This window comes from Panthera onca, chromosome D2, assembly GCF_046562875.1.
Source record: "Panthera onca isolate mPanOnc1 chromosome D2, mPanOnc1 haplotype 2, whole genome shotgun sequence".
NCBI lineage: Eukaryota > Metazoa > Chordata > Mammalia > Carnivora > Felidae > Panthera > Panthera onca.
The window spans coordinates 70,426,474-70,452,933 of record NC_138349.1 but is presented as its reverse complement, the minus strand read 5'-3'; the positions used below and the strand labels follow the sequence as shown (position 1 = coordinate 70,452,933).

The 26,460-nt window shown below is 47.6% G+C and overlaps 2 protein-coding genes across 8 annotated transcripts in view; one reads left to right on the top strand and one right to left on the bottom strand.

Annotated features, from left to right (window-relative positions):
• Positions 1–12,029, bottom strand: part of URB2 (URB2 ribosome biogenesis homolog) — a 28,314-nt gene extending 16,285 nt beyond the window's left edge. Inside the window, exons 1-5 of one of the 4 annotated variants that reach the window (XM_081790546.1) lie at positions 11,888–12,029; positions 11,163–11,232; positions 9,993–10,137; positions 7,831–8,007; positions 3,316–6,637 (exon numbers count right to left, since the gene is read on the bottom strand). In XM_081790546.1, the coding sequence (XP_081646672.1) occupies positions 3,316–6,637; positions 7,831–8,007; positions 9,993–10,118 (3,625 nt within the window). In that variant the 5' untranslated portion in view covers positions 10,119–10,137; positions 11,163–11,232; positions 11,888–12,029. Of the gene's footprint in view, positions 1–3,315; positions 6,638–7,830; positions 8,008–9,992; positions 10,138–11,162; positions 11,233–11,697; positions 11,741–11,887 lie in introns of those variants that run through there. The other 3 variants (XM_078434244.2, XM_081790545.1, XM_078434245.2) reach the window with 3 other exon arrangements.
• Positions 12,030–12,084: 55 nt separating this feature from the next.
• The window catches only part of TAF5L (TATA-box binding protein associated factor 5 like), a 31,625-nt gene continuing 17,249 nt past the window's right edge, over positions 12,085–26,460 (top strand). The window contains exons 1-2 of one of the 4 annotated variants that reach the window (XM_060642779.3): positions 12,085–12,321; positions 22,283–22,427. In XM_060642779.3, coding sequence (XP_060498762.1) covers positions 22,286–22,427 — 142 coding nt within the window. In that variant the 5' untranslated portion in view covers positions 12,085–12,321; positions 22,283–22,285. Of the gene's footprint in view, positions 12,322–12,550; positions 12,710–12,733; positions 13,140–22,282; positions 22,428–26,460 lie in introns of those variants that run through there. The other 3 variants (XM_060642782.3, XM_060642780.3, XM_060642783.3) reach the window with 3 other exon arrangements.

The following is a 26,460-nucleotide window of genomic DNA, read 5'->3' as shown; positions in this document are numbered from 1 at the left end:
TTTTGTCTCTGTCTCTCAAAAAATAAATAAATGTTAAAAAAAAATTTTTAAAAATACTTTTTTGCTAAAAAATGCTAACCACCATCTGAGCTTTCAGTGAGTCATAATCACTGATCACAGATCATCATAACAAATGTAACAACAAAATAAGTCTGAAATATTGCAAGATTTACCAAAATGTGACAGTCATGAAGTGAGCAAATGCTGTTGGAAAAACGGTGCCAACAGACTTGCTCAAGCAAGGTCGCCACAAACCTGCACACTATGAAAAATGGGAGTATCTGTGAAGTTCAATTAAGAAAACTGCAATGAGGGAGGGCTCCTGGGTGGCTCAGTAGGTTGGGCATCCAACTTCAGCTCAGGTCATGATCTTGCAGCTCCTGAGTTCAAGCCCCACATTGGGCTCTGTGCTGGCAGCTTAGAGCCTGTAGCCTGCTTCAGTTTGTCTCTCTTTCTCTCTGTCCCTCCACCGCTTATGATCTCTCTCTCTCAATATGAATAAACATTTAAAAAAATTTTTTTTTTTTTAAGAAAAGTGCAATGACGGGGGGTGCCTGGGGGGCTTAGTTGGTTAAGCGTCCGACTTCGGCTCAGGTCATGATCTCTCCATCTGTGAGTTCGAGCCCTGCATCAGGATCTGTGCTGCTGAGAGCTCAGAGCCTGGAGCCTGCTTCAGCTTCTGTGTCTCCCTCTCTCTCTCTGCCCCTCCCCCACTCGTGCTCTGTGTGTGTGTGTGTGTGTGTGTGTGTCTCTCTCTCTCAAAAATAAATAAATGTTAAAAAGAAAAAAAAAGAAAAGTGCCATGAAACAAGGTGTTCCCATATTCTTTTACAAAATCAGTAGGGACACAGGAGCGGCATGGCACTTTTAGAGACATGAAAAGAACTCCAAACTTCCGGGTCTGCCTGTCGCAATCATCAGGCTGCTTCCCACTTAACGTGGGAAGGCCTTCTGATGTCGCCCCGGCAGACTGGTCCCCCAGGTCAGGGCATTCAAGGCCCTCTATAATCTGAACCCAGCCTACCTTCCCAGCCACATTTCGGCTCACAGACTATTCCACATTGCCAGAATACTTTCCCAGTCTTCGCTCACTACATAAGCATCAGGGGTGGAGGGGACCACAGGCTTTGATGGATAAAGACCTCAGCCCCAGCGTCCAACAAGGTGTAAGATCCTGGACCCCTGAGCTCTCTGAACCTCCATTCCCTCACCAGTGAAATGGGCAGAACCGCACCAACTCCTGTGGTTGGCAAATGAAGGAAAGAGCAGCGCGGGGCATCTGCCGTGCGGAGGGCTCGGCATCAGCACCCCCACCGTCTCCGCCTACCCCACCTACTCTTCGAAGGCCACTGCTTTCTGACGGTTTGCCCGCACACGCTCTAACCCACGGTCCCCAGGTCCGGGGTCCCGGAGAATGCTGCACCGTTCTGCGATCTGTGTGAACACCTGCTTACTTGATTACACAGGTCAAAATCAACACTGCAGGGGCACGGGGATGGCACAGTCGGTTAATCGTTCGACTTTTGGTTTCAGTTCCAGTCATGATCTCACAGTTCGTGAAATCGAGCCCCGCAGAGGGCCCTGCGCCGACCAGTGGAGTCTGCTTGGGATTCTCTCTCTCTCTGCCCCTCCCTTGTGCGCACCCGCATTCTCTCTCTCTCAAAACAAATAAACTTAAAAAAAAAAAAAAAATCAACACCGCATTCATCTCCAGAGTAGGATGTGGTTCCACGTGTGTATGGAGCATTTGTAAAAGCGACGGTTTCTCATAACTGAATTGAGGCAGCCCTCAGTAGGCACTCCTTCCAGACCTCTCACTCCAGTCCCTCTTCTAGACAAAGTCTAGCAGCTCAAGGAGAGGAGGCCCGGACCCAACAGCAACGCCTGAGCCTGCGGTCTGAGGGACAGTGGGGCAGGCGGCCTCGGTCCCCCGATTGCCACAACAGAGGCTCTGTCCCTAGGGTTCTAACCCTCAAGTCCAGGGACACACGGTCAGGACCTCGAGTCCCCCTCAGGTCGAGAGGGTTGGAGGGAAAGAGACACACACGATATTCTGTGTAACAAAGGGGAAGAGGGGCCAGAGCTTCAGGCCACGCGCTGCCATTTCTTGGATCACTCACTTAGGACACTGTAACCAGTGTTCGTCAAAGACTAAAATTCTAGCCTCCCCTAAGGTGAACACCGTTCCCTAAAAGAATCGCTGACAGAATAAGATAGAACATGTGACACCAAAGCCTTTTCAGTCAATCCACAATCAAGGCAGGGACAGAGAGGCTATTGAAAGGGAGACAACGGCAGTGTTATTCTGGCCTCAACACTCCAGTTCTGGCACTGGTCCGGGCGGCTCCGCTTCCTACAAGGTCCTACTAAACGCTTTTGTGTCTGATCACGCCTGCAGCCCCAGCTGCGGCTCCCTCCCGCCTGTCACAGCTTTTCCTCCGGGACACAGAAGTCGGCATGCCTTCTGGGGGCTACGCCCGGCCGACACGCTCCCCAGTCTCACCTCTAAGGACTACCCTAACTAACCCCGACCCTCGGTAACAAAACCAAAAGAAAACCAACCCACGCCAACCTGAAACAGAGACAGAGGTGGCCCTTCGACCTCGGGGACAGCAGCTATCAAATGCTTCTGCACACAGCTGTTACGAGGTCTGTGGTCTTGACTGGCTGGCCCAGGAGGATGACATCAAACTAAAAGACCGTGAAGACAGCTAAGCTCCCGCCCAATTAGCACCCGCAGCCCGATGATGGCCAGGCATCACACTGAGACCCAGGGGTGGAAGTTCACTGAACTGCCTCGAGGAATTTTATGAGGTTCCCTATAAATTATTTGCGGTTTTTTCTTTGACTTGGCTTAACGTCGCCTTCGGTTACTAAAGATGGCAATGGAGATTGGACACGGGGAAGCCTACCAAGAATGAAATTTATATGTTAACCATCAGGGCCAGGACAGATAAAAGGTAAAAAAGATAAAGAGTAACAGATTTCAAAACTATAAACCAGAACAATCCCCCAAATAAGTAAAAAGCTAAGATGTCAAACAACATACCTAGAAGGCCGCAATCTGTGTAGAAAACAGCACCATGAGCTTTATACGGACAGAGAATGCAGACACTGGACATGAGTTCCTGGGAGCGGGGCAGTGGGGGGATTTTCTCACTGCCCACAGCATGTACCTTCCACAGTGAACAGCTGCTCCACGGGAGTGGGGGGGGGGGGGGGGGGGGGGGGGAGGGGCACTCACCTTGCTGGTGGCTTACCAGCTTTTACCAAAAGCTCTATGGTACAGAATTAGCTCAAGAGAAAATACCTTACCTGCCAGAACTTTCGTCACAGAATGAAACACGGAGGCAAAAACAGAATCCTTCTTGGGATGGAGTTCTGGGGCCAAAAAGAACAGAGTTAAAAACCGCATGGCCGCCTGGAAAGACTGCTGGTCTCCTGCAAGGGCCGGTAACCCTGACAGCAGCTGAGAGTAAACATTCTGGTAGAAGGCGGTATGGGAGGTCAGCATCTCGCCAGTCATTTGGGAACCCTGGGCCCCGTGCCCGGAGCGCTGGCCCACATCCGCCTCCAAGAGCGTGCTGACCGACGAGATGAAGGCGGAGAGAAGGCGCTGGCCCCGGGCCCCGCGTGCCCAGCACAGTTGCAGCACGGCTCCTGTCTGGACAACGGCCTTCTGCAGCAGCTCAGGCAGCGCTTCTGAGGCCTCATGGTGCTGCCTCCGCTCTTTGACCAAAGGCCCCAGGACTTGGCACAACTTGGTTAGAGACACCAGAAGGAGCTGCTGGCCCAGAGGATTCTGGTTTTCCACCTGCTTGCCTGACGGTGCTTCGGTGGACAGTTTGCAGAGGAATGCAATGATTTTCCCAAAATTGAGCACCAGGCTGAGCTTCATCTGGATAAGCATCTGCAGTAGCTGTTCCAACAATGTCCCTGTCAGTTGGAGGAATTCCAACCAGGAGGGGTCATCCGCAGCAACAGAAAATCTACTACTGGCTCTGAACGAGGAGGTCAGCATGATCTCGAAAATCTCACTGGCGTACATGGTCTTGAGGACTGAGCGGGCACCTTTCCCTCTCTGCAGGTGGCCAAGAAGCCGGTAGCAAGTCTTCAGAAACCTGAGGGTCAGTGAGGAGGGGCAGGAGCTCCCCAGCCTGGTGACGGCCACGGACAGTAACAGAAGAAAGTAATGCACGTGATAGGGAGTCGAGAGGCTGTCCAGTTGCAGAGCAGAAATAACTTCCAACAATCCCAGGATGCTCTCTAATTGTTCTCCCTCCAGCTGAATTGGGAAGCCACTCTGGACCAAGGATAGTAAGTTTTGGGCAGTTTCTCCTTTTGGTTCTACACCTTCGGGTCCAACTTTTGCAAATCTGTTTTCCCAAAGAGCCACACCCATGTGCTCCTTTTCAAAGAGCCAGGGCAGCTGCTGACCGAGAAGACTCGGGTCACCCTGGGCCCCAGAACACAGGATGCCCGCACAGCCTTCGGACAGGCGCATTAAGAAAGCAGAATGGAGGGGCTGCATTTCCGGAAAGAGAGGGCTGTGAAGGACGGCACTGGATATTCTTTCAAGTGTGAGGTCTGCCTCTTCTTCTGCTGAGACCTCCTGGGCTTTGCTCGTCGGTAAAGTTCTCAGCAGCACACTGGCCAGGGATCGCACATCATCCAGACAAAGATAGGATATTAAAATTGTGAGATTCGACACGATCAAGTGCCAGTGCGCTACGGGGTACGTGAGTGCACTCACTGTCCCCACCTGGCCATCCCAGGAGGCGGTCGTCCTCCGATTCAAGCTTTCTCTGCCAGACCCAAGAATGTAGGCAGCATCACGCCTCAGAGTGCAGAGAGCTTCCTCAGACCGGAAACTAGTTTGCATTAAAGTCCTTTTCATTTTCTGCAGGTAGAGCTGTTCTAAGCAATACCTGCTGAGAGAGTCAAACCGAGCCACAAACTTTTCTATCTTCTTCCAGTGGTGCGTTTCTACACCGGGGAGCAACGAGGGGAGGTCTGTGGTCTCCACAGCAACGTCCGTAAGAGCCCCAGACACAGAGCGATACTGGCTGCAGTTCATGCTGAGCATGGTGTCGACCTGGGCCCAAGTGTAAGAGAGCAGGAGTGCAGAGTCACTGACCTTCTGCAGCCAGAGCTCAAGCTCCGGGCCCGGGGGGTCCAGGAGAAGGTCCAGCAGGGGCTTCACGAGCTCCCGGAGCATCCTCTCCATGGTGCGCTGCATCCGCCTGATGACGGGCAGAGGCGTGCTGCCGTCCAGGCTCCTCATGTTGAACATGATGCAGTGCAGCAGTGAGCTCAGGGACAGCGACTTCAAGGCCATGTCGGCATCGCCCCGCAAATAAGGCAAGACCAAAGACTGGAACTTCTCCAGCACGAGCGACCACGTGTCCAAGATCTGACTCGGAGGCAACTCCAGGAGGCACTCGCAGAGCACCCGGGAGGGGCCCGCGGCCAGCACGGGCTGCCTCAGGGCCTCGGCGGCCGGGCGGCAGATCACCCCCAAAACCTCCTCAAACAGCCGTGGCACTTGTCGGAGCTTCGCGTAAGTCTGGAAGAGGGTGTGAAGAAGCGCCTCCTGTGCTTTTTTCGTTCGAGAGTCTGTCACTTCTGCATCGATCCAAGCTGAAGCCAACAGGTCGTCGAGGTCCGGCTCCAAAACCAGATGATTCAGAGACGTCAAAGCCTTGAGGCAGCGGAACCAGGCCGGCACGGACGCTTGGGAATGGTTTGTCAGCAGCTCGGCCAGACGGCGGTAAAAGCGGAACTGAGCCTCTCCGTGCCGGATCCTGTCGGCGGCGATGTTGTAGATACCGCTGTGGGCCACCGAGGTCAGCAGCTGTTCCACAACCAGCAGTTCTGAGGTCCAATCCGACGCGGCCAGGGCGGCCAGGTGCTCCTCCTGCAGCTGTGCGATCCTCAAGCAGCCGAACAGCCTGGGGAGCACCTGGAAGCAGAGAAGCTGATTCCCCTCCCTGAAGTAAGAGTCCAGAAAGAGCTTATACAGCAAGGCCACTGAGTTGGCTACAACGGCAGCATGCAGTGACGGTTCACAGTAGCCCGTCTCCACCAGCCTGGCAATCACAGTGTCCGTAGGAGCGAGAACATTCTTCAGGGCCCCTATCTTCGCGTCGCCTCGCTGCTGGTCCAAGAGCTCCTCTTTGTAGGACGAGAGCAACTCGGGCTGAAAGGCCCCACCTCGAAGCACGGCCTCAATCTGACTCTTCACATCCCGGCTCAGCGCCTGCCGCAGCTGGCCCTGGCCGGCCTGTGCCCACGGGCCCCCCGAGAGTAAGTGCCTCAGGACCAGGCAGGGCTGGAGCAAGTGCCCGGTCACCTCGCCAAAGGCTCGTCGTGGGTTGACTTGCTGCTGCTGGATCAAGAGGTAGCGACCAAGCGCCAGGTGAATGACTTCGAATAACTGGGCGACCCCGGCTCCTTCTGGCTGCCTACAGGCCAACCAGCACAGCTGGCTTAGCAGCGCCACTAACAGCTCCTGTCTAGCCGTGTAGATGACGGCGAGGGCGGGTGTCGAGAGGATGCCCTGGCAACAGCTCAGCACGGCACACATACTTCTTCGGGATCCCAAAGGAGAGAAGTCAGCTATCCTCTCGTTTATGATCTGAGCGTTAAAAAAGCAAGAAAACTCATTACGACACCCACCCACACACAAGAAGAAGACAACTGAATCAGTGGACTCACTCTCTGTCCTTATCTTGAGGAGGAGGAAATCCCCAGATCACCGTATCTAAATCAACTTGACATTCGCTTACTGCGCCAAAGGACGGCAGAGTACCTGTTTTAAGTCCTTCACACAGCCATCTCCTACCAATATAAATTCAGAAAAGGGATCGGTGCCTTTGTAATTCTGCTGTCCCTTCTAAAGAGCTTGTTTTCCATAAGACTTGAACTCCAGAGATTACTTTTCCTTATATCCTAAGCCTGAAATTCAGCTTAGAAGTTATATGTGGATGGACAGTGGCTTTGGGCTATGATCCTATGGTCCGAAATACGTTTTTACAATTACACTTTATATTAAAAAAAAAAAAAAAAAAAAAAGCAAAAGGTACTCTTTTGCAAAGCAGAGGGGTGCCTGGCTCAGTTGGTTAAGCATCCAACTTCGGCTCAGGTCATAATCTCACGGTTTTTGAGTTCAAGCCCCGCGTCGGGCTCTTTGCAGACAGCTCGGAGCCTGGAGCCTGGAGCCTGCTTCGGATTCTGTGTCTCCCTCTCTTTCTGCCCCTCCCATGCTCGCACTCACTCTCTCTCTCTCTCAAAAATAAACATGAAAAAAAGTTTAAAAAAAAAAAAAAAAAAAAAAAAAAAGGTCATCAGGGCCCCTGGGTGGTTCAGTGGGTTGAGTGTCTGACTCTTGATTTCGGCTCACGTCACAATCCCAGGGTCGTGGAATCAAGCCCTACGTCAGGTTCTGTGCTGAGTGTGGAGCCTGCTTAAGATTCATCCCCCTCCCCTTCCCGCCACCACCATCACTCTCCCCCGCTTGCTTGCTCACTCTTTAAAATTAATTAAGAAAAGGTAATCGACCACTACCCTGAAATAGTTCTAAGCTTCCCTTTAACATTAAATAACACAAAGTGCTTAGCACAGTGTAGAGCATAGAAAACGCATTCGATAAGTATATTTAGTATAAGTATACTAAAATTCTAGTAATATTATTTCCTTCTCGTCTTTCTCTACCTTGATACTTCCTATATCTTGAATAATTAACCCCAAAATAAATGAGCCTACAGCATTAACAGAAATCAAGAGATGCACGTTAACACACACAAGATAACACAGGAAACAAATAATCACCTTGACTAGGGAAATCTGAAGGTTAATTGTCTTTCCATTCTTGAGGAGATTCTGCAGTTTTCTGCTGTGTAGAATATTATCTATATAGATCCAAAGCCTTTCAACAATGTCTTCCTTCAGTTCAAGTTTTTTCTTATAAAATGCAACCAATGACTGTCTTGCCCAATCAAGTAATACCTGAATTTGGAAGAAATATGCTCTGAAAATATATATTTTCTTACCAAGAAAGATGCTGAACATTTATAAGGATGTTCCACGTATAACCAAATCCAATTGCCAGAGAAAAAGCTGTCTTTTAAAACCTACCTTTAGTATTGAGGAGGGCACCTTTTGGGATGAGCACTGGGTGTTGTATGGAAACCAATTTGACAATAAACTCCATGTATTGAAAAAAAATAAAAAATTAAAAAAAATAAAATAAAACCTACCTTTAGTAATACTATTTTATATATAATAGAATGTCCTAGTAACTTAAAATGCTTATTATTACAAAAAACAATAAAAAGAAAAACTAAGGGCACCTGGGTGGCTCAGTTGGTTGAGCGTCCAACTCTAGATTTCAGCCCAGGTCATGATCCCAGGGTCGGGCTCCGTGCTGAGAAGGGAGCCTGCTTGGGATTCTCTCTCTCCCCTTCTGCCCCTCTCCCCTGCTTGCTCACTCTCTCTCAAAAAAAAAAAATAAGTAAATAAATAAATAAACAAATAAATAAAATAATAAAAACAGAAAAAACTAATTTTGTCTTCATTTGAGGCCAATAAAAAGTTTCAAGTGAAACTCTAAACAGTTTCTTCTAACTCTTCTCGAGTTATGCTAAATTTCAAAAGTTAGAAGCACAACAATTGCTCAGAATGGCCACTCAAAATGAATCACACCCAGAAGCAAAAACAGAGTCAAAAGGCAGAGGTTTGTGTCCTGGCTTTCCCACGTTACCTGTAAAACCTCTAGGTCTATTTACCTCATCCAGAAGACGGAGACGGTCTTCTGCGAAATAATGCACGGGGTGCTTTATGAAAGGGGGGGGGGGGGGGGTCAGACATGCATAGTTTCCATTACTGTAACACGTTCATCAAAGGGGTGAGGCCTCAGGTCATGAGAGGAGAAATGTTGTAACAGTATGAACAGTGACAGATGCTAAAGGAGAAAATAGTTCTCAGCATAAGACTACGGAGACCTTGATCCAACCGCCACTGCTACTTCCGCCTTCGGCTCACCCTGGGTAGCACCTGCCAGGTGACTATCAAGCTGCTAAGATGATTCTCAGGTGCAGCCAAATTTAGAACCCACCGGATGTGAGAGCGCTCTACCTCCTGGACCTCATCATCATCTTAATAGATGTAACCCATCTTTGATGCATTTTGTTCTGTCTTCTTTAATACTAGCACACGGGTGTGTGTTAACACAATTTCATGAGTTCAACATCCTGGTGTCTCTAGTATATTAACAGGATTTTTTTTTGTTTGTTTCTTGCCAAATAAGCTTGAAAAATGTTAACAAGACATGCCTTTCTTGGTTCCTAATCTACTTCTAGAATGGCTTACTACAGATACTAAAGCTTCTCTACTTCCCACCGGGTCAAATTCCAAAGCTGTTTAACAAATCACCAAAAAGCAGTTGCTTATGGAGCATTACCTTGGATTCACAAACAAATGCAGCTACCTACAGACTCGGATCCTAATTTTTGTAACCCAGTTCCCAATTCGTTCACTGATGCATATAGTTGATTTGAAATATGAGAGGTGTTTCTTTTTTTTTTTTTTAAATATGAAATTTATTGTCAAACTGGTTTCCATACAACACCCAGTGCTCATCCCAACAGGTGCCCTCCTCAATGCCCATCACCCATTTTCCCCGCCCTCCCACCCCCCATCAACCCTCAGTTTATTCTCAGTTTTTAAGAGGCTCTTATGGTTTGGCTCTTTCCCTCTCTAAGAGGAGTTTCTAAACACACACAAAAAAATACTGACTTTGTAACAGAAAATCTCTGTTAATGAAATATTTGACTCATTCATTTTTTTTACCGATATTACTTTTAACCTCTAACCACGTTTTATTTTCCGACCTTTTTTCTTTTTAAATTTTAGTTAAATTTCAACACATAATTTATATAAGTGACTGTTCTTTTTAGTAGTAAACAAAAAGGTAAATTTCACATTAAACTTACTTGCTCTTTATTTGGAAGAACGCACTGGTGGGAAATCCAAGCAAAATGAGCTAGTTTTAGTTTATCTTCCCAAGAAGTTGTCTTGCTTTTGAGCTTAAAGGAAATGCCAGAATAAATAGCAGCCATTGCTACACTTTATCTAAAATTTAAAATGGAAAAAAATACTATATTAAGGCCAAACTCAATAGGCACCAAAAAAAGAACATCATGTATCTTATTATCTACATAATACATATTCCTTGAAAAAAAATTTTAATGAACTAAAATATATCAACAGAGTTATTGGGCATAAAGCTATACATAAAATGCTTTAGCCCATGAATTTTCTGGGGGAAATTCTGACAAAAGCAGGCATAAAAAGAATTACACTCACACATGTACCAGTATTCCTGCTGTGATCAAACATCATATCCTCCGATGTGAATGTGCAGGAATACAACCGGGCAAAACCCAAAGTATTCAAATTATTTGTGAAAGGAGATTCACGTGAGGTTTTAGACTGAAAATGTCTGCATAAATCACCTGCAACTATGTATCATCGATATGACTATCACCTATATGACAAGCTCCACTAGTTTAGAGAGAGAAATAAGCAATCTTTGGAGAAAATATTTCACCAAGTAGAAAAGAAATATAGTATAAAACCAGTCCCAACAGATGTACTGTTATTTCAGCTGCAACAGTAACTTTCCACTGTAACTTTATCCTGTGTATATACATGTAAGCTTATAGACATGCTCTGCTTCCAAAGACTCGATACAGTTACACAATTGAAACTATAAAAATGAGATATAAGAAAATTATAAGGGAAAGCAAGCATACTGACCAGCTATAACTCCATAAGCCTGAAGTAAATATAGCTTTGAGTTTCCTAAACGTCATAAAAAAAAAAAAAAAAAAAAAAAAGGCGGAAACCTATCACATTAAGTCATATTCATTATACACAAGAAAACAAGTTCCTCAAAAGTGAACCATTTTCCTACTCGGTACTGAAATTAAGATATTGTAAATAAAATCAAAATAGGACAATACCAAAAAACAAAAACAAAAACAAAAACAATCGCAGTTTCATGATTCTGACATACTACCAAAGGGAAAGAATTTGCTATGCCAAGGGCTGGATCACTTGTATTTCTTCAATCTACGGAGCCTGAAATCCTACAGACCTACCTTCAGAATTATACAAGGAATGAGCGACCACCACGGGAAGGACACTAATATCAGCACAGCATCCTTCCCTCTATTAGAGAACAGAAGAGTCAAGCGCTGTCAGTTTTCCCAAACTGTCAAGAGGTCCACACGTGCCCATTCAAAGAAGAACTTACTTGTAACTTCAGTGTGTCAGAAAGACAACGTACCAGCTACAAAGTACTTAAAAAGTGTTGGCAGAATTGGTTACAAAGACCCTCCCGGAGGCTACCAACTTTCCGCTCCCGGTGCCATCCGGCGGCCTACGCGAGGGGGCGTGAAGACCACCAGGCCGCACGCGAAACCGTGTTAGTACCCACGCAAAGGGAGCTTAAGCGCGGCCACACTCGGAACCCCGCGGCGCATCATGAAAGCAAGCAACGAGACCCAGAGAGCAGCGAGGAGCGCCGTAAGGGGCTGCCGGAGGAGCGAGCCCCGGCGGCTCTCCGCAGCGCTCGCTGTCCGCGGCGCGGGGACGGACCCGGGGCGGAGGACCCTCCCCGCTTAAGGAGCCCACCTCGAGGCCAACCCCGGATAGGGACGGCGGGCCGGGGCGTAGCGCCCGCCCCGCGGGGGAGGCTCACCTCGGGGCCGGCCCTCGGTGAGGGGCACACCTGGAGGACGCCCCCAGGGAAGCTCACCTCCCGCCCCGCCCCGAGCAGGGCGGCGGCGCGGCCGGAGGGCAGTCCCCAGGTTAAGGAGCTCACCTGGCGGCCAGCCCCGTTTAGGGACAGCGGGCCGGGGCGCAGCACCGTGGAGGCGGCCACAGGTACGGACTCCCGGACTGGCCCACCACGTGGGACCGGCCCCCGCGCTCCTTCCGCCCGACGCCGGCGGCGCGGCGGGGCGGGGCGGCGCGCACGCCAGGCATCGCCAGCAGAGCGCCGAGGCGCCTCGCCCATTGGTGGAGACGGTTGCGCGTTGGAGGCCCGAGCGGCCCAGCCCGCGGCCCGCTCCGTGTCAGTCAGTCATGGAGCGGCCGCCCATAGCCGCCGCCGCGGGGGCGGCAGGGCGCGGGGCGCGGGGGCCCGGCTGAGCCGGCCGTCGGAGCGAGACCCTGCGGCAGAGACGACGGAGGCGGAAGCAACCCGATCCCGGAGGCGGCGGCGGCGGGAGGAGCCGGAGCCGCCTGGGATGTTCAGTGAGTGCGGGGCGCGCGGGCGGGGAGGGCCGGGGGAGGGGGTCGCGAGCCGAGCGCGCGCGCGGGCGGGCGGGGGCCGGGAGGGAGGGCGCGCGGGCGGCGGCGCGGCGGCGCGCGGCGAGGCCTAGGCGGGGCGCGCGCCCGCAGCTCCCGCCGGCGGGGCGGTGGGGGCGGGGCGGGCGGGCGGGGCCGGCTGTGCGCGGGCGCGGCGGCCGCGCCTCCGCCCTCGGCCTGCGAGTCCCAGGCGGCCGCGGGCGGCGTGGCCTGCAGTCGGCAGCTACACCTGGAGGGCTCCGCGTTCCTGCTCGGGGTGGGTCCCGCCGGGGCGGCTGCCGGGCACCCGCCGGGAAGGGGTCCTGAGCGCTGGGCAGCCGGGGCAGGAGCACAGGTCCGCATCTCCTTTTCATTTAAGGAAAAAGGAAATGCCTTTTGGCCGAACTCACGATTAAACTTCGCACATGGTGCTTGCGGGTGGCCGGGTGTGAAATCGACCTCTGCGTGTGACAGGGGGGCGATCTCGAGTTAGACTAGTTGCTGCTGGAGGATACCGACCTGCAAGGCTGCCTTTGAGGTTGCTTAACTCATGACAGCAAGAGGTTTGTGCGCTTAGGCGGTACTCGCGAAGCTCCAGCCAGGGCTTTTTGAAAATGTATCAGGGGAGGCGTCGGTCCGAAGTCAGTTGATGGTTAGAAATAGTGGGTGTCATTTTAGACTTAGCGGAAGTGGAGGACTTGAAAGCTTCATGCAGTTCTCCCATCAGTTGTGAAAGTGTCGTTATACTGCGGATCTCGCAGCTTGTGTGGTTCTGGGATCAGAAGGTAAGTCTGCCAATCCCATGCGGCGTTCGTCTTCAATTACCTAAACTCTGACCTTGCAGATTGAAATCTTGGAATGGGGACTCCCGCGAACAAGCAGTTGGGTGCCGTGTCCGGAGGAGCAGGGAGGGTGGAGTTTGTCTGCTCTTAGGTGATACAAGTGCGTGACCTACCTGAGTTGTGGGGTGGGAGGACACGGCGGCCGTTCCCCATGCTCACAGCCCTGCTTGAAAGTGAGAGTAGGAAAGGGAGTTTGTGCCACATCTTTAAACTTCCGAGAAACTTCAAGCAGTGGATGGCGCTTGATGACCCTGTAGACCTAAGGTTGAAACCATGTAACCTCTTTGAGCCTTAGCTTCCTCTTCTGTAAAACGAGGTGAGGACTGATAACTTAAAAGTAGGTCTCTTAAAGGGTGCCCCCCCCCCCAAAAAAGGAATAAGGAATGTGAAAATGCCTGACATATAGAAAGCACTAAGTAGTAGCTATTGTCATTTCCTTTTGGGGAGAATACCTTTTAGATTCCTTGTGGGCCTAAATTCTTCGTGTAAAATGTGAAGCCTGCTAACTTTGATTTGCTTTGCCAGTTACAAATCCTTCTTGCCTCTGAAAATGCAGTGTTAAACTAGGAAGCCAATGGGTGGGCTTGCTTTGAGTGCTTTTTCTTCATCATCAGACAATAAATCAGGTTCTTGTGTCTTGGAATGATTTTGTTGCTCCTGCCTATAAATGTGAGGTTTACATGTGCTTCTGTCCCTGTGAAGCTAGGTGAAGGCCTCAACTGCTCAGTAACTGGTTTGGGGGGTTTTGTTCTTACAAACAAATGTCCTTCGTAACACCTGTGAAGGACATCCCAGGAGAAAGGGAAGGGGTTCTGGTTTGGATGATTGGTCTTAGCTGGAAGGGAGCCCTAGCGGTCCTCTGTTAAACCAACATCACCCAGTGGATGCTACTGGAAGTCGTTTCCAGCCTCCTTGCGTGTGAGGGGCAGCTTCCCAGGTAGCAGTTCTGACCATTCTCTCAACGAGCAACTGGGAAGCCTTCACTGTTGTCAAGAAGCCTCTGTTTTCATGTGGAACCTTCTTGGGCAGCAGGACATTGTAAAGGGTCGGGGCCCAGGCCCTGAAGCCAGGTGACCTGAGTTTCCATCCTGGCACTGTGAAACCCTAGGGTAGTGTCTAACTTCTCTGGGCCTCAGCTTTCCTATCCAAGGAATGTTACTTAGTTTCCGGGGCTGTTGAAGCGTACGGGAGATGATCTACGTGCGGCCCTTAAAATAGCGTCTTGCCAGTGGCATTCGCTCAAATAAGTATTAGGTGTTAGCAGTGGTAGTGTAGGAACCAGTGTGGTGAGCAGTGAAACAGGTTGGTCCTGGGTTTGGCAGTGGACCGGGCTGAGCTGAGCTGTGTGGAGGAGTAGGCCTTAACCAGGTCGGAGTGCCAGTGCGGTGGGGGGGTGCCTCCCGTCAATGGAGGAGTCTTGGCCAGAGCCCCTGACATGAGCAAGCGAGGTTGGTACCCACCAGTTGGGTAAACAAAGGTGGATCAGAGTAACCTAGAGATGACACGATGGAGATTGATGATTTTTTTTTTTTTTTTTTTTTTTTTATCCTCCACGCTGGTGGAGGCAGCAGAAAGGTTTTAAGTCGAGCACAGTTGCCATCAGATTAGCTTTTTGGAAAGATTGTGCCTGCAGTAGCACGGGGTTGGATTAAAAGTAGGGAAGGCCCATCCATCCACTTGTCCTGGCAGCTTTTTGTCTGCCTGTGACTCAAAAAGGAAAATGACTGCTTAGCAGACAGGCATTTCTTTCCAAATCTGGAAGCTTAGAGAGCATTCGCAAAAGGCACGAAGAAACCTTTAGATCATCCCAGGCAGCCTTACCTCTTAAAAGTTGTTTTCAAGGATATACTGTACATACCTGACTACGAGGCCAGGCTCCCCGCAAACATCTGTCTGTAAAGAGGGTGTCACCACGTGTTCAAGTCTTTCCTATTTATTACAGGGCACTCTCAATTACTCTGTTTTTGAACAACAGGATGCTGTTTGGGAAATACATAGTGCACTACAAAACCTCAGTTGCTGCTAATTTGGTATGTTTATACAGTGAATCAGTACAGTCAGTGATGACTGAAAAATGTTCCGCCCTCCTGAATACGTATTGATGGCTTCGGTTGGTTGAGATTTCCAATGAGAGCATCGTGTGTGGATTCAAAAAGCATTCTTTCGCAGCTGATTTGGCAAACGTGAAGGTGATGTGCTCTGGAAAACGGAATTCAATCGTTCAGAGGGGCTTAAGTGACCACAGAGACACTGATATGTGGAAGACGAAAGTGAAATAGAATAAAATTGTTTCATGAATTAACATATTGCCTTTTATAACGTATTTTTAAATACACATAGGTTAATAAGTTAAAGATTATAAGCAGACATTTGCGTATTTCATCTACAGCCCTCCAAGGTTTTATTTAAATTAATCCTCACAATTTCTTCTTAATTTTCTCATTGCAAGGGTATCATTGTCTTAGGTTTGAACTTAAGCTCCTATTTGGACATTTCACAGAAATTGTTGATCTTTTTCTCTAAAACAGATTCCCTTTTCTCATTTTTTAACTTTTAGAAGGTTTAAAGAACATTGTGTACTGGCAGGGTTCAGAAAATATCATGGAGAACTTCCATTCATAATTCTTTGTTGAGCAGTCAAATAAGCTACTCTTCTGGTAAAATGTATTGAAATGTATCTTAGTCACCTTGCAGTGTTTGGTTATAGTAAAAGGTAGTTGTGTCTTACTAGCAAAATACAGCTGACCTTTGAACAACACAGGTTTAACTGTGCGGATCCACTTATACACAGATTTTTTTTCCCATAAAGATAGTACAGTACTATAAATATTTTCCTTGTGGTTGTCATCACATTTTCTTTTCTCTGGCTTACTTTATTGTGAGAATACAGTATGTAATTCTCATACGAAATACGTGCTGATCGACTGTATTTGTTATTGGTAAGGTTTTCAGTCTACAGGATATTAGCAGTGAAGTTTTGGGAGAGGCAAAAGTTATATGCAAATTTTTGAGTGGGGGCTGGGCAGGGTCAGTTATGTTGTTCAAGGGTCAACTGTACTAACTTTTGGCTATTTGGTAATTTAGTAATCAGAAGTGTTGTGCCCAACTTTGTGAATCAGCGTTTTTAGATGCTGATACATGAGTTTCGCAAAGTAACGCCATGCTCTAGAACCGTGTTGTCCACTACAGTTAACATCGGCCACGTGTGGTTACTTAAATTTAATTAAAATAAAAGTTCAGCACTAGTCACAGTTTAATTGCTCATTAGCCCTTTGTGACTGGTGGCTACCGTACTGAACAGTGCAGACTTAGAGCATTTTTATTATTGCAGAAAGTCCTGTACTGCTCTAGAATGAAAAATGGATATCATTCCACTTGAGACACATAAATGTTTTAATGTCGTTAAATTGTTCCTGACATATTCCCCCTATTCTCTGAGAGTAAACCATTCTTTTTTTTTCCTGTCTACAATAGTGTTTGCGAACAGAGCACGTATGAAAGTTTTCGTTCTGAAGTCGTAGTAAATGTAGATATCCATTCATGTTCCATACTCTTCCGTGTTAGTGAAGTTTTGATAGAAATAGTTTTTCTGTGCTGTAAAACAGTTTTAAAGCAGGAGGCAAATATTTGTGGCTCATAAAAACTCAGAAAAATCACGAACCTACAGTAAACTGTCACGAATTCCAACAAACAGAAGCAAGACAGCACTCACTTTATTCTTCATGTAAGTTTCAAAGATAAGAAAAGCTCCATCCTCCGGGAAGTCTCCCGTCTGTCTGGGCGAGCTAAGGAACAGTGATGGCAGGATTGGACAACCTGCACTAGGGCAGAGGGATAGCAGTTTTAAACCTGGGAGTAGCATAATCAGATCTGTCTTCTACTCTGGCTGCATTCTAGAGGGTGGTTTGAGGTAGGGCCAGAGGTGGAGGGGATATTGGAACATTCCAGTTGAGAAGTGATTTGTGCTGTCACATTGCAGTGGATGGGGTAGCAGCAGTGGCTGCAAGAAAGAATTCTATATACAGTAGGAGCTGGTGGCCTGTTAGAAATGAGAGGGAGAAGAAAAATCTCAAGACGATGGCTGGGTTTTTTGCTTCGGTGGTAGATGATGGCATCACCAAGCTGGCTAGGAGCAGTAGGAGAAGGAAGAGGGTTTGAAGGAAGACAGTAAATTTGAGCATGTTGAACTTAGATGTTTGCAGCATCTAGGCGGAGATGTCCCTCAGACTGGAGCTCAGGAAGGTGGTCCGACTAGAGACGGTGTGAGTCTTGTCTAAGTAGAGTCATGATGTAGGGAATGTGAAGAATGAGAAGCAGACCAAGAATGGGGGAGGGGGAGCGACCAAGGGAGAGGGAGCTTCAAGGGAGGAGGCGCGTTCAGCAGCCAAGAGACCTTGTGGGGTAGTGTGGAAAGGGACTGTTTGATTTGGCAAGAGTTGAGGAATCTCAAGTCTTGGTAAATAGCCTGCTGAGGTGGGAAGCAGGGTCAGTTGGTTGGATAAGGAGGCTGGTGCCGTTTTGGAATGGCTGGGTGAGAAGCTATAGGGAAAGAAACTAGTTGGTGAGAAAAAACATCTGGAACATCGTAGAGGTCCCAGCTGATGTTGGAGAAAAGCAATTCCTGGGGGCATCTGTCCACCTAGTTGTGTGAGTTCTGCTCCCCATCCCCCACCCCAGCCCCAAAGAACCTCCAGGTGCCACACTGCATCCTGAGCCCTCAGCACTGAGCCTTATCTTCGTGCCGTCTGTTTCTCGGGGCACCATAAGAAAGAGCACAGCTTCTCGTTCAAGTATATTCATGTCAGTCTGGGAGCACAGGTCGAATATGAAAGGCCATCGTAATGTTAACATTATATGAGGTATTAACTAAAACTGAGTGTACTGTGGCTCACTTGTCATCTGTGCTTTATATTTTCACGAAGGTAATTGAATACACTTTACCATGATGATTAATGCAAAAGCTAGCTTTCTAAATCCTCCTTCGAATGACTTTTTGATAGATACTGCATCTATACTGCTGCCAAGTAAAGAAAAAAGAACTAATATATTTGAGTACCCCGTAGGCGCTTCACATGCCATTTAACAAAAAATACACAATGATTTTTACCTGTTTGAAGCCTAAATGTATAATTGGAATACTTTTGCTTCAAAGCACACTCACACACACCCCTAGCCACCTGCCAGTGGGCTCATTTAGGGAGCTGATTGGAGAATGGTGGTGGTGAGTTTGCCTGGATTTATTTGGATGTTTTTTTGTTTTTTACTTTTTATTTTTGAGACAGAGAGAGACAGCATGAGCAGGGGAGGGCAAAGAGAGGGGGAGACACAGAATCTGAAGCGGGCTCCAGGCTCTGAGCTGTCAGCCCAGAGCCCAATGCGGGGCTCGAACTCACGGAGCGTGAGATCGTGACCTGAACTGAAGTCAGACGCTCAACCGGCTGAGCCACCCAGGCGCCCCTGCCTGGGTTTATTTTGAACTCTCTCAGAGCTGCCACCTTACCCAGGAGGTGCTGTGCAAGCAGTAGTCTGTTGGCCTTTCATGGAATTGTGAGTCCTTCGCCCACCTAGCCCTTGACTTGGCAAGCACCCCTCACCAACATGTATGTTTGAACATAGGTGGATGGGGTTAGGTTGCAGTCTGCAACCAATAAGAAATGTACTTGGCTGCAGCCCCATCTTCTTAAGAGTGTGCCTGGCTTCCAGGTGTCTTTGCCTCTCCCTATTTCTGAAGTTAAATATCAAGAGTGTGGCTGTGGTTTTTCCTGCGCTGTTGCTACTTCGAGACAGGAAGATGGGCGCGTCTTGATTTTATGTAGCAACTTTGTTAAAGTATTAGTTAAACAGTAGGCAACTATTGACATACGAGAAACAGATACATATTGTGTCAGAATCCCCATTTTAGTTTCTAGAAATACGAATATGGCGTGAAAAGAAAGGTATGCGGTCATCTGTTTTTGCCTTTAAAAGTTAAGATATTATGTAAAACAGAATGTTGTGGGAAATCTTGAAGTTTTAACAAAGATGTAATTGTATCCAAATTTACTTTAAATTTAAAAGATTGTATAATTCTGGGAATAGCTAAGCAAGTAACTTGAAATTGCAGTGTTCGTCTCATGTCTGAGTCTCTCAAAAGACAGGTCTATTTTAAGGAGTTTTCTCTCTCTCTCTCTCTCTCTCTCTCTCTCTCTCATGTGTCCATGTATGGGTATTGGTATTACGGAAATCAGTCGGGGGAGGGGAACTGGTTTCTCCACAGAACTCTTCATTATTTATCTATTTCATCTGAAATATGTGTGCATTGGAATCAAATTCAGTTAAGTCGATTGGATCATGTCTCTGGTATTTCTGTTGAGTGCAGTTGTAAAAGAGAGTCAATGCCAGCATTCTTGCTGTTAAGGTCCTTGGCCCTACAGTTGGCTCACCGCCCACCCTCAGGAAAGGTCCCTTGTCATACATAGTGGTTTGGGTTCAGAGAAACTGCCATTTGGGGCAGCTAATTGAGATAGATTCATTAGAATCAATATCTATAAACTAGTTTCTAGCAATTCCCAAATATGGCCATTTTTTTTTTGCTATTGTTCATTCTCCTATTTGCTCTTCCATACCTTTCATATTTTGTCCCCTCCTCCTCAGATGTGCATAAGCATGGCCCCGCTGTGAGGACATGTGTCATTGCAGGGTCTGTTCTCTCTGTCGGTTTTTCTGTGTCTTCCACACGCATGGTTTCTTCCCATTAGAGAGGTGATCTCTTACTCCCACCTTGTTTGGAGCACTAAGGGACACCCATTGATATACGCATGCATTCCCGTGGTGACAAGAGATTGGCAGTAGGAAATCTGAAAATGTTGGTCTCAGCTAAAACACAAGGAATCGGGCTGCTTTCGAAGAGTTTGGGGACTCTGAGCTCTTGAAGTTAGATTGAAAGCAGCTTTAGCAAGCATCCTGGGGGATGGGGGCGTGGCACGGGCTGGGAAATTGGGAGCTGGTTGGATTTGACTAGTCCCGACTTTGGGCCAGACTGGGAAAGGGCAGTATCGTCACAGTCTCTGTGTGCATTTCATTGTTTTTCCCTAAATATAACATCGAATCAGAATCTCCAGGGCTGAAATTATTTACACACACAGTCACAAGAGGTTCTAGGTATGGCCAGGTTAGAGAACCAGAGAGAATCCCTGATACAGTCAAAATGATACAGTAATGCCTATTAGTAATCTCCAAAAAACAATTATCTACTTTCATTGATGGACAGATGAATGCTTAGAGCAGTATTCCTGGTTGACATTCCTTTGCCCTTCCTTTTTAGCGAGTGATACTGTACTGTCTTTGGTAATCCAAAACTGAAATGCATGGGGGATATAATTTTACAATAAATGGAGTGAAACATATTTATAGTTTATACATATTTATGATGTCCTAACATTTATATTTTTTGTATAGATGTATATGTTTTAGTGCATGTATCCCCAGCCTTCCCTGTTTGCTCTGTTGTCTGACTTTTCCGGAATTGAAAAGCAGACCTTCTGGGGCTCCTGGGTGGCTCGGTCGGTTGAGTGTCCGACTTCGGCTCAGGTCATGATCTCACGGTCCGTGAGTTCGAGCCCCGCGTCAGGCTCTGTGCGGACAGCTCAGAGCCTGGAGCCTGCTTCAGATTCTGTGTCTCCCTCTCTCTCTGACCCTTCCCCGTTCATGCTCTGTCTCTCTCTGTCTCAAAAATAAATAAGCATTAAAAAAAAAAAAAAAAAGAAAAGCAGACCTTCAGAGTTTATTTTAAAAGGGCCACCACAAATCAGTTCGGAAAGAAAGAAATATTTTTGCAAATGACTTTAGAACAGTTTGTTGCTACGGTATCTGTGTAAATGTTTGGTTATTCACCACACATTATACACTAAAATTGCAGACAGATAAAATTAGATGCAAATAAAATATTTTGAAATGTTTAAAGGGGGAAAAAAAAGGCAAATTTCTGGAACGGGAGGAATTTCAAATCCTAAAAGAGAACGGAGGAAATCACAAAGAAGGCCAGTGCGTGTCATTGAAACAAAAAAACTCAAACACACCCAAATGAGTTACCAAAAGCGGATTTTCCACAGAAAACATTGGGAGCCCTTGGTTTAGAGAAGATCGCGGTGATAGGGACAGTCCCATGTGTGTGGCTGATGTTACATGCACTCCATTTTTACATGACCGAAGGGAACATGCAGAACTCATCGGGGTCATTGGCCACATGGACTACAGTGCCGTGTACTCCTGGCAAAGTAGCATCTGAGACCATGGCACGTCCTGTTACTCGTTATAATCAATTTGGTAGTCAAGGAAAATAGTCCTTTGGAGGGGAACCCTCAAATTGGCTTGAATTATCAAAAGTCATTTACCCCTCTTTGGTGCACTTCATTTCCTTTCCTTTCTTGCATGAATTCGTGAGACATTTACCGCGTATACATGCCCTCTCACCATGTTGATGCCTTTCTGTGCCCGAGGTTATAAATAAAGAGTAAGAGAGGTCAATAATGTGATTACAACGAAAACACATTACTCAAATCTTGGATGTGGTGCTGCCAGCCTTCTCCTATTTGGAAAAACACAGCCTTCCTTTCCTCCCTATTAATTTCTCACTTCCTCGACATCTATTCATCCAGTTTCTGAATTTCTCAGATCTTCGATTTTGCATTGCCTCCAGCCCGCTTTATTAGCTGGTTCACTGCCAATTAACACCTCTCTCCCCAATAGGCAGGAGAAATAAAAGACTCTGGAATTGACCTGGTCCCCTGTTAGCAACCCTGATGAAAAGCTCCACCAGAAAGAGTGAAATCATAGTATAAAATGAAGGTTGGGGGGGGGGGGGATCTATGGGGTGTTATTCTCAGTGACATTCCTGTTGTCCATAATTGAAGGTGACCGTATGACTATCGAGAAAATGGATAAAATGGAGAGTGCCCCAGGTTAGTAATGAAGGAACTTTGTTTTGTCTCAACTAGGTCACTTGCTTAGCCACGTGGCTAGTCTGTCTCCCTATTTTACCCATGTGATGTCCTCGTTGGGTTGGACGATCTCGCAAATGCCTCAGTGTTCTGTGGTTCCCTCTGAAGGTCATGAAACGAGTGCGCACCGAGCAGATTCAGATGGCAGTGTCCTGCTACCTCAAACGCCGGCAGTATGTGGACTCCGATGGTCCCCTAAAGCAAGGACTGCGGCTGTCACAGACTGCTGAGGAGATGGCAGCCAACCTCACAGGTACCCGCGGGCCCGCTCTGGGGGTGGGCCAGAGTGTCCGTGACAGGTCACACTTCTCCGGAGGCCTCAGTGGGCACCACCAGATGATGGTGCTGGCCTTCAGAGATGCTATCTATCCTTCAAAGCCGCTCCTAGAAGCCTCCTGTCGTAATCCATCCCGCCTCGGAATTCTAAGTGGTTTTGTCTGTATCTGATGTTACGTGCGACCTGTCCTTCTGTGAACTCCTATGCTACAGGACCCGGAGGGCCAGGGTCTCTGTCCCCTTCCTGCACTCATCCCTCTGCTGTAGCCCGGAGCCTGGCCCACGGGAGTCAGGTTTGCTGGGTGAACGAATACTTTGGGACCAGTGGTTGGAAAGATTGGCATCCTAGATATGTTCCTGAGGTTCTAAGTTTGGGTGTTGTTTCTTGTTTTGAAATCAGATGCTTTTTCGGGGGGGGGGGGGGGGGGAGTGTCTTAAATCTGTCCAGAATAACAAACACTTATTACTTAGCTGTGCTGTCAGTTCGGTTTTTATGTAATAGAATTTTCTTCTATTGGATCCGTGTACTGGAGATTTGGGGGGAAAAAACGAATGGCTGCAGTGTTTTTAGGGTGACTGTGCCCTTTAACGGCTGCAGGTGGAGTTCGACATTGCAGTGACTTCTCCAGCTCAGCCCTGATTCCTCTTATCTGCTCAGACTGGACTCTTCTCTTTTTTATTCTTGCATTTCGTTCTGCTCTTCTGAGTGTCTGCCTCCACCTCCTCCTTCCCTTAATGGTTCCAGCCTCCATACTGGTAGCAGCAGCTCCCTCTGCCTCCCTGTATTACCTCCAAAATCATGAAGCCAGACCCTGCGTGCTCTGAGGGTATGTTGCCATTGCTGTAGAGGAAGAACGATGGGACAGTAAAACCCTGAGGGTGTCCTCAAAGGGGTGGTTCCTGACTCCCCCCCGAGACCGTAGAAGTAGCCCAGTCAGGCATTTGCCTTCCTGTTCCTCAGCATCAAATCCACTCCGTTCTTCCTTTCTTTCGGACTGGGTTACCCTCGACAAGAACGGAGCCAGATGACAGACGTGGAATAAATTACTAAATGCCTTATTATTTCTAGTAGGATGGCCAGTTTATAGCGCCAGAGTAATTCCTTGTAAACTTGCCATCATAGCCCTTGGTGTGCATTAATCATCTCCGGCTGCCCTGTATTCATTAGAACCTGGGAACAGTAATTCTCTGCAGTTGTTGGTAGAAGGTAGAAGCAAGAACTATTACACAGACTTCCAGAACATGACTCTTAGTTGCCTTAGTCAAGACATAATGGCTTCCTAGGAAGGTCTCTGTTGTCCCTGGAAAACCACCAGGAAATGTGAGAAACATGAAATGTGATCATCCTAAGACGTTGTCCAAGGTCTTTCTGTCAGTTGAGCAATCTGAATAATATTATGTCTTCATTCAGCAGACCACCTATTGAATATCTGCTATTGCCAGGTACTGAAAAGTCCTAGAGATAGCTAAGGTTTGATCCTAGCTCCTAAAGAGCTTAACATTGTAGCCAGGAAATGAGGCAGATAAATCACTGATGATAGGGTATCAGTATGATACCCTATGAGATACATAGAGTACTACATCTTACCCTATGAGATGATAGGGTATGATGTAGTAAGTTCCGCAAAGGGAGAATGCCTCAGGTTCTGTAGGGACAAAGACGATGGTCGTCTCAATTAGCCTAGCAGGTCAAGGATTGCTTCCCAAAGGTCTCGTGGTTGGGGCTCCTGAGCGGCTCAGTTGAGCATCTGACTCTCGATTTCAGCTCAGGTCATGGTCTCACCGTCATGAGATCAAGCCCCGCATCAGGCTCCACACCAGACATGGAGCCTACTTAAGATTCTCTTTCTCCCTCTTCCCCTGCCCCTCCCCCACTCACATATGTGCACTCGCGCGCGCGCTCTCTCTCTCCCCCTCTCTCTCCCTTAAAAATTAAAAAGAAAAAGGTCTCGTGGTTCCTAGCATACAGTCAGGGGTTAGTAAATAGAAGGGATGAGCTAGGTTTCAAAAGAACCATTAGGAGCTCACCAGGGGCCAGTGGAAGGAGGGTATCTAAATTCTCAAATGTGAATTATGGAAAGATCACTGTGGTGGCTGTGGTGTTTGGGGAAGGCCCAGAGCAGAACCAGGGAAACCACTTACAAGGCCACAGAATAATCCAGTGAAAAGTGAGGACGACCTGAGTTAAGGACGCTGTAACAGTGGAGAGGAGAGGAAAGATTTGAGGAACCTATAGGACTTGGTGACTGGTTAACTCAAGTTGGGAGCCTCATGGAGGACAGAAAGGAGTCCCCTTCTTCCATGTGCAGCATAGTCTCCTGCTTTAGGCTGTCGCTCTGACTTCCAGTGGGGCACACTGACTTCTCATCTGTACCCCCTCCCTGTACATTTTATGTTGTGGCCGCCTCAGACCTGCTGCATTAGATTCCACTCCTACATTATCTTCCATCTTCTGAAATCTGTTAATGTTTCATCCAGATTATTAAAGATGGCTCCCGCAGCCCCCAGCCACCTTTCCCCAGTGTCTCCCTCCTCCCACAGAAAGGGTGAGGGAATGTCGTTTTTCTTCTTAGAAAGCATAAATTCATAGCATGGAGACTAAGTGCGTGTCTACGTACTGAATATTAAGACTCCAGCCTTCTTGGGGCGCCTGGATGGCTCAGTCGGTTTTAAGCATCCGACTTTGGCTCGGGGCATGATGTCGTGGTTCATGGGTTCGAGCCCCGCATCGGGCTCTGTGCTGACAGCTCAGAGCCTGGAGCCTGCTTCCGATTCTGTGTCCCTCACTCTGCCCCTCCCCCACTCATGCTCCGTTTCTCTCTTTCTCAAAAATAAATAAACGTTAAAAAAAAAAAAAAAAGAATTTAAGACTCCAGCCTTCTTGCCCACATTCTGTTGCCCAGAATACTAGTAACCAGTCACATATCCTTCAGGAAGGTGATTACAGATTCTTCCCTGGTGAATCTGACCTGCCCAAGACAGAAGACCTACAAAGGCATTGACATTGGGAAATAGCCCATCCAAGTCATGCTGGGTGATAAGCATACGAAGTTTCTGTCAGCTCTATAGGGCCTCACTTTCAGCCATGAAAGAACCTACCATACCCTCTGTGAAAAGGAGATGTGGAAAGAAACCGTGAGAAGCAGTTTGGATGAAGCAGACAGCTGAGAGAAGAAAACTTCAAAAATACCTTCAATGATCGCCTCGAAACAAGAAGAGAATGCTACTTTTAAAAAACAAAGAACATTCAGAGAACAGCAAGAAATTGGATAAATTTAACTACAGGGTAGTAAAAATGAAAAATCAGTAGGAAGGCTGAAAGTTGAGGAAGCGAGATCTAACGTTGAAATCGTAGGGTTTCCAGGGGTGCTTAGTTGGCTCAGTCGGTACAGCATGTGACTCTTGATCTCGGGGTCGTTCGTTTGAGCCCCACATTGGGCCTAGTGCTTACCTAAAAGGAGGGGGGGGTGGAAGAAGAAAGAAATAGTAGGGGTCCCAGAAAGAAAACGGAATCACAAAATTTCTCAGAACCAAGAGACATGAGGGGGCACCTGGATGGCTCATTCGGTTAAGTGTCTGACTTTAGCTCAGATCATAATCTCACGGTTCAAGCCCCGCGTCGGGCTCTCTGCTGTTAGCACAGATCCTGCTTCAGATCCTCTGTCCCTCTCCTCTCTGTGCCCCACCCCTGCTTGCTCTCTTTCTTTCAAAAATAAATAAACATTAAAAAAAAAGAAAAAAGAACCAAGAGACATGAATTTCAATTGAAAGGGCCCACTAAGTGTTCATTACGATGGTTGAAAGTAGACCCACACCAAGGTACCTTCTTGTAGGATGTCAGAACGTGGGGTCAGATGCTTTCAGATAGGTCTCTCATGAATTTATGGACCTGTCCTCTCACTCACTTTTCTCTGTGCTTTATACCTTTTCATTCCTCCACTGTCATTTTCTTTTGGGTATCGGGAAGGAGAGGAGATACATAGGTGTCATCACGTGGTCATATTTACCCA